At 50.5% G+C, this 7997-nt stretch overlaps 1 pseudogene and 1 gene segment (V, D, J or C); one reads left to right on the forward strand and one right to left on the reverse strand.

Annotated features, from left to right (window-relative positions):
• The first annotated feature begins 614 nt into the window (after nt 1-614).
• Nucleotides 615-3140, forward strand: LOC124974341 (BEN domain-containing protein 3-like; annotated as a pseudogene).
• Nucleotides 3141-7407: 4267 nt separating this feature from the next.
• LOC124974344 (immunoglobulin kappa variable 3-11-like) lies at nt 7408-7764 on the reverse strand. The segment is given in 1 exon segment: nt 7408-7764. A coding segment is annotated over 1 exon segment (357 nt).
• Nucleotides 7765-7997: the final 233 nt, after the last annotated feature.

Here is a 7997-nt window from a genome sequence, read left to right on the forward strand (position 1 = left end):
AAAAAATCCGGGAGAGGTGCTGGCAGGAGCGTGAAAACCTTTCGTCGTCCCGCGGGTGAAAAAAGTAGAAGGAGACATTTTGGGCCAAACTGTCGAGTCTGAGACCACGTTTTAGAGAAATGCCTTTGGGGGGACAGCAAACGGTGTGCAAGGGACATTGTTCCCTAGCGCCGGTCCGGCGCGCTCTGGGTGCACGGCCGCCTCCACCCGCCTGGGCAGCCCGCGCTGGCCCAAGTGGAGCAGCGTGGCGCTGGCCTAGTGCGCACCCCAGCTCCCCGCCACAGTCCTTCACGCCCAAGCGCCATCGTTGGTCCCGCAAGTGCCCCGCTGAGGGGGAGGGGCGGGCAGAGGGTGGGGGCGGAAGGGTTGTGGTTCCACTGCAGCGGGGACTTGTGTCCTTGTGCAGAAATGACACACGGAGTCCCATCAACTCACGCGAGAGCGCAGCGCACTGACACACACACACAGAGGAGATAATACACGGCGCCCTCCCCCAGCAACTCCCAGGACCCCTGGGGCCAGGCCCTCCGCGCCCCCACTCCTTACCCCGTGCGCTCCCCCCGCACGAGGCCCGCTCCGCAAAGTACAGAACTCATGTCCCAGTGGAATAGAAAATGAACTCAGTTGAATTCGGTGAAGATGTAGAAGTTCTAAAAAATAACACTGTGAAGGTGGAGACGGAGGCTGAAGATGCTGTCCTGGACTGACTGCTCATTGAATCCCAGGCCTTCAGAGAAGCACCCTCTGGACAGCGTCTTTACTGCCCTCCAGGACTCCAGCAAACGAAAGCAGCCAAGCAGCTAGGGCCAGCCAGATTCTATCCCCAGCATGAAGCGGAGGTGTCTGATACCTGAGGCACTTCATGCAGGCATGTGGAACCGAGAAAACAGCTCGCCCTTCCAGGGCAATGGAGAACAGGCCAGCAGGGGCAGGAATGTAGGGCTCCGTGTGGCTGGGGGAGGAGGAGTCCTGCAATGATGCCATGCCCCTTCCTACAAGAAGCCTCTCTATGGCATCTCACACAAGATCATGGAGAAGAAGAACCCTCCCAAGGGGTACCTGCTCAACACCTATGAGCTCTTTGAGAAGGTCAATGCCAGCAACAGTCCCTCCCCTCTGCACCTGCTGGACGACCCTCAGAAGCTGGACTGTGGCAGTGCATCAGGAGCAACCACTGATGGCGACCCCAACATCTACTTTTTGATCCAGAAGATGTTCTGCATGCTCAACACTCTGACTTCCAACATGTCCAGCTGCACAGCAAGGTAGATTTGCTCTCCCTGGAAGTGAAGCACATTAAGAAGGAGGTGAGCCCCTCTGAACTCTTGGCCCAATTCCAGCAGCTCCCGGAGTACCAGCTCACTGCCACTGAGCTCAAGCAGATCATGGACCAGAGCCTGTCAGGTGGTGACCTGGCCTGCTGTCTGCTGGTACAGCACTTCCCTAAGCTCTTCAGCAATGTGGACTTCTCCCACGGCTGCAGTGCTTGTGGCTTTTTGGCCAAGCAGAAGCTGGAGTCGCTGCACCTGCAGCTCATCCGCAACTACGTGGAGGTCTACTACCCCTCGGTGAAGGACACCTCGGCAGCAGTGCACCCAGAGCATCAATGACGAGCAGGAGGGCCTGGGGCTGGAGGGTGGCAGCGAGGGTGAGACACCAAGGGACGACTGCTATGACTCCTCCAGCCTGCCAGATGTCCTCTCCGTGGTCAAGGTGGAGGACAGCTTTGAGGGCAAGAGGCCGGGCAGGCGCTCCAAGATCTGGCTAGTGCCCATTGACTTTGACAAGCTGGAGATCCCGCAGCCTGACTTCAAGGTGCTGGGCACCGACTGTCTGCTCAGCAAGGAGCAGCTGCACAGCACCTATGAGAGCAACCTGTTCATCCGCAACTTCGCCCCCCGCCTGCTGGTGAACCTCTTCCCTGAACTCTTCACCCATGAGAACCTGCGCAAGCAGTACAACTGCAGCGGTTTGCTGGACAAGAAGCAGCTGGACCCTGCCCGCATCAAGCTGATCCACCGCTATGTGCAGTTGCTCTACCCTGGGGCCCTGCAACTGGACTCTGGAGTTTGTGGGCAAGCTGGACGTGCACTGCAGGCGCCGGGACACAGAGCGGAGGCACTCCTACCAGCAACAGTGCAAGATCCACGTGCCAGGCCCTAAGTGCAGAGACCTGTCGAGCTATGCAATCAACCCCGAGAGGTTCCGAGAGGAGTTTGAGGGGCCTCCTTTGCCCCCCGAAAGGAGCAGCAAGTACTTCTGCAAAATCCCCCTGGATAAGCTGGTGGTTCCCTCATCTGACTTTCCAGTGGCTTCCCTCTACCTGCTGTTGGACAAGGAAGTGCGTGAGATCGTGCAGCAAATCCTCTCCGTGGACAACTTTGGAGCCCGGCTCCTCATCAGGCTCTTCACCCATGAGAACCTGCACAAGCAGTACAACTGCAACGGTTTGCTGAACAAGAAGCAGCTGGACCCTGCCCGCATCAAGCTGATCCACCGCTATGTGCAGTTGCTCTACCCTGGGGCCCAAAAAGACTGCGTCTGGATTCTGGAGTTTGTGGGCAAGCTGGACGTGCACTGCAGGCGCCGGGACACAGAGCGGAGGCACTCCTACCAGCAACAGTGCAAGATCCACGTGCCAGGCCCTAAGTGCAGAGACCTGTCGAGCTATGCAATCAACCCCGAGAGGTTCCAAGAGGAGTTTGAGGGGCCTTCTTTGCCCCCCGAAAGGAGCAGCAAGTACTTCTGCAAAATCCCCCTGGATGAGCTGGTGGTCCCCTCATCCAACTTTCCAGTGGCTTCCCTCTACCTGCTGTTGGACAAGGAAGTGCGTGAGATCGTGCAGCAAATCCTCTCCGTGGACAACTTTGGAGCCCAGCTCCTCATCAGGCTCTTCCGTGAACTCTTCACTGCCAAGAATCTCCAGCTGCAGTGCAACCATTCTGGGACTTGCAACAAGAAGCAGCTGGACCCCATGCAACTGCATCTCACCCGCCATTATGTGGAGGCCATGTATCCCATGGAGAAGATGGAGGAGGTGTGGCACTATGAATGTTTCCCCAGCATCAATGAGCAGTGTCTGCTGCCCCAACAGGAAAAAGTGTGACATCCTCAAGGAAGCCAAGAAAGTGGAGAAGTGACAGCCCATGGGCTGCCCAGAGACTTGGGGTCATGAAAGGCCCAGCGATGGGCACCCATGGGACTGAGTCATTTTGGAGCATGTGTATGGTATCCACAGGCAGGCACCTTATGTCAGTGGGGAGTGGCTTCCTACATTTGCACACGTAGACACTCACCCACCCACCCATGAGAAAGCAGCCTTGAATTTGGTTTCTTGACCATCCTGTATTCCCTGGTGGCACAGCTGGAGTTTGCGGGGAGCCAGGCTGTGAGCAGCCAGACTAGAGGAATAGGTCCTCTCTCCTTTCCGTGCCCTCCTCCACCATTCACAATCCAAAATGCAAATTAAGCAGCTTCTGTTCCTCTCCCCACATTTTACAACTTCCATTTTTAACTTTTTCTTCTTTTTTTAATTAAAATGAAACCCTTTTTTAAAAAAAATTATTGGGCTCTTTGGGGGCCAATTTACTTAGAAAATCTTTTTAAGTATGTGAGATAAAGTACTGTAAGATAACTTCAGTTGCTGGGATTTTAAAAGATGATTTCAGAGATTTATGATTTTTTAGAAGCTCCATGTTTGTGCATGATGGGTAATCATAGCTGCAGGTGGCATGGAAACTGATTTTACTGACCTTGTCTTTGACATCTGATTTTGAAGGAGTCTAGATGCCCCTTGGACCGCAGTAGAGGGGATGGAATAGGAATAGCATGAAGTCCTTTCTGACCATATGCAAGTTTCCCCTTCTGTTGTGGTGCCCAGGAAGGTGAATGTTGTGCTCACTCTGTAGATGAGAACACTGAATGATGATATGAATGTAGATAGACCTGGAAACACACTTTCACATGTCTTCATTTGAGCTGTGTCCTTTCATGCCCCCTGTTCCCTCTCCACACTGGGTGCTGGTTGGAGGGGCAGATTCATTTCCTTGGAAAATAATGTGTGTGAGCATTTGGCTTCTTGTTTGATTGGAGGGTGGGCTTCTTTGGGTTCACCAAGAACTGTTTACTTTCTGTGCGGGTATTTGTACAAAATCTAGGTCTGGGAACTGTGTGGTTACTTCCCCAGACCTCAGCATTAGCTCTTCGCATTAGTATGGCATCCTTGCTCCTGTGGGCAGGCCCAGGCCTGGGACCCTCTTGGGGATACCTGATATGGAAAGGGCTCAGTCATCTCAAGTGGGGCTCCCTTGTCCCTTCCCCGGTCCACAAATAACTTTCTCCTGGGAACCCCAAAAGTTTCTCCTATCTTACCCCTGGCCCATCCTCTGTCTTGTAAGTGCACCTCTTCTCTCCCCACTGATTGGGAAGGTCACACAGCTCCAAGCCAGAAGCTTGCTCTCCAGCAGCACCAGCTGGGAAACTTCCCAGAAGGTCAAGTCTTTAAAGATAGAACTTTTACCTGCCCTACACTGAGGCAAATGGTGAAGAAGGAAAGGAAGCAGTCTCACCCAAACTGAATACATCTTACCAGAGAACTGGGAATTTGATTCACACTAGGTAGTCATAAAACCTTGAGGATGTTACAGATTTAATGTCCTAATGGTTTTATATTTTGCTACCTTAAAATGCAGAAACGATAGAAATAACCTGTGAATTTTCCTCATACAGTTAAGAACTTTAGTTCCAGTAGCTATATGACATACTTTTGCCTTCACCCAGTGGGGACATGTTTATATAACATAGAATTTTGAGCTGCTTAAAAATTGCTCTTTGGTGTTATTTACAGACTATTTCTGTTAAAACTGCAAACCTGAATTATTGGAAATGAAAAATGCACAGGAACTTAATGACTCTATCACACACACCCACACATGCAAACACACACACTTCTCCTTACTAGAAAACTTAAGATGAAGGGGACCTCAGTGAATTCAAGTTTGCCTTTGTGCCTGGAAAGAAGGGATTGGGGCAGCCAGGAGACTCACTTCCCCACTCAGTTGGGCTTTTCTTTCTGCCTTAGTCTCTCCACCACACATATGTGTGCATGGACCCTACCCAAAGATGGCTGTGGCACTCTTCTGCTGGCCCCTTTGGTTGGGTGTTCCCTGGAATTTATTCTGGTTTCTAGGATGTATCCAAGAGGATTCCCAGCCATGTGAAAATTTCCCTTCTTTCTAGAGGGTGAGTGTAACCCTGCAACTTCAGAAGCACAATCGTTAATTTTTTAAAAATTCCTGTTTGCTTAACATCAAAATCAACAGGTTCTAGAAATTAAATGTCTCTTTGTTACCTGTATTACCCTGTAATACCTTTATTTTGTCCTGCCGCCCCCCCCAGCCAAATCCCACAGTCCCTTTCAGTGGAGAGAGCTGTTTCCTGTCCCCCTGGACTGTGTTCTGTCTGTATGGAGTCCTCACTTCTGCATCCATACAGGCAGCTCTAGTGGGCATGATTTCTTTTGTAAATGAAGCAATAGAAAGTACAAAATACTTATATTTTCAGAACTTACTGTGTTCCGTAAAATCTGTTGACATCCCCCCATCCTTCTCCCCATCTAAATTCTTTGGTTTTTACTTGTTTATGTTTTGGATTATTTTCTGCCTTGTATCCCAAGGACTAAAGAATTAGCACAGACACATTCTGACGTTAAGTAAGATAGTAAGTCATGGTAGGTGGTAGTGGTCATGGTTTTCTCTGTTAGTAGGTTGTTGAAGAATGTATGAAGATAGTCAGAATGTACTAATCATTAGGATCCTGCTTCAGTTCACATGGCCATGTCAACATGATGACAGAAGTTTGACAGGGAATCAAGCAGTATCCTGGTGTCATTAGCACTAGTGTGCCCCTCCCCCTTCAGTGTTGGCTCCAAACCTTGCTTTCCTTTCAAGTTAGGGGGCATATCAGCAGCAATTATCAACCACCCAAGGGATCTACTTAGTGGTGACTGGATTGCCTGTTAAAATGGTAAGAGTTGTTGGCCTGACCACACCACAGCATGGCCGCTTGGGTTCCTGTAGAGATGGCCTTTGTTTCCACCTTTCCCCCCCAGGGGCTGCTTCTCGCCTGATTCAGAGGGGTTCTCAAGACCCCTGGTTGGAGGTCATTGAGCTCTTTCCCTGCCTGGCTGTGATGATTCTGAAGTGGGGGTGGGGGCCAGGGGTGTCCCTGCTCTTGGGAATATTTGCCTCTTGTAGATCCAGCCTTATTGTTTTCTGACATCCTAGTGAGAGAAGACCTGCCCAAAATGGATATCAGAGTTAATACTGTGAGGAGACAAAATAATCAGAATAGTTTTACCAAAGATAATGAAATATCGCATAACGTCTGCATATTACCATTGAATTGAGTGCATCTTTAGAAAACTGAATGTAATGAAAACCCAGGACATTTTTGGAAATTGTATGCTTTCTAGCAACTTTGTGTGAATTTTTATACAAGCACTGCTTTATGAGTTATATAAAGTGTTTTTAAAATAGAAAAAAAAGAATATCCCTAAATAATTAACGACAGCCTCAAACCTAAGCCAACTCATGAGCATGAAGAATGACTGACATGTTCATACAGTAGGGAACTGTCCTCAGTAAAAGGGGAAAAAATTGCTAATATGCCCACAACATGTTAATCAAAAAACCAAGATAGCAAAGGGAGCCTCCTAGAGCTCCACTGACATGAAGTTCCAGAAGATCTGATCTGTGCTGACAGAAGGTGGAGCTGAGGGGCCTGTGTGGTGGTGGGGGTGGCAGGAGTGAGTGGGAGGATCAGGAGGGCCTGTGAGATGCTGGGATGCCTGTACCCCAACTGGGTAGTGGCTAAGGGGATGCAGGAAGCTCATGTTCATTCAGCTTGTCACTTTACATTCACTTTATTGACAGCACATGTACTTTGCTATCTTTAATTGCATCTGGTTTTTAATTGAATGAATGATGCATGAGTAGGAGTTAGGGAGTCAGAACCTCAGAGTCTGTTTCCATCTCCTCTCCACAAGCACAGAAGCAAGCTAAGGTCTGAGAGCCGCAGCTTCATATCTGTGGAGGATTATTGAGGGGTCAGTCACACTAGACAGAGGAGCCCTCAGTATTCAACACATGGAAAGTCTCCCAATTTCCATCAATGGCAACTGGCTGTGGAGTGCTGTGCTGCTCATCAGTGCTACTCATGGTGGTAGCAGTGGGAAGGCATGTTTTAAGTAAGAAGTCTGAAGTTCCTTTCAGGCCTTTACCTTGAGCCCTACCAGCCCTTCCCACACAGGCCCTGAGCCTCTGAGTACACCACAGGGCAGAGGGCAGCAGTTTACACCATGCAACCACCCTGTACCACTCCTGGGAGGATCGTTTGTGCACATGCTTGTCACTCTATGGGAGAGCCTGCATAGCCCTGCTGGCAGTAATAGCTGGCGGCATCCTCAGCCTCTACCCTGCTGATTTTGAGAATGAATTCTGTCCCAGACTGTGTCTCAGCAAAATGACCTGGGACACCAGATGACTGATTATCAGCATCATAGATGAGAATCTTGGGAGCCTGGCCTGGTTTCTGCTGGTACCAGGTTAGATAGTCACTGACGCTCTGACTGGCAGTGCAGGTGATGGAGGCAATTTCTCCTGAAGTCACAGTCAGGAAGGCTGGAGACTGTGCCAGCTCTGGGCTACCACTGGCAGCTGGGATGGAAGAAACAGCATTTCTGTTGTCAACTTGGTCCCACTCCATTTCCCCCAGCAGACCTGGCTGTCCCAGTCCCCAACCCAAGAGCCCCTGGGTCTCTGGTGGAGACTGGGTCAGAAATGCACAGAGCCCTGGGAGCACCTCACACTAGGAGGAGAGAGCTCTGTCACTTCAGATTGCTCCCTGTGGTCCCTCCTCATCTGAGCACCAGAGCAGCAGAAAGCAGAAGAGGGCAGCCAGGTCACCCATGCTCAGTCTGGCCCTTCCTGAGGCTCCTG

The sequence above is a fragment of the Sciurus carolinensis genome, unplaced genomic scaffold (assembly GCF_902686445.1).
Source record: "Sciurus carolinensis unplaced genomic scaffold, mSciCar1.2, whole genome shotgun sequence".
In the NCBI taxonomy this organism is placed as follows: Eukaryota; Metazoa; Chordata; class Mammalia; order Rodentia; family Sciuridae; genus Sciurus; species Sciurus carolinensis.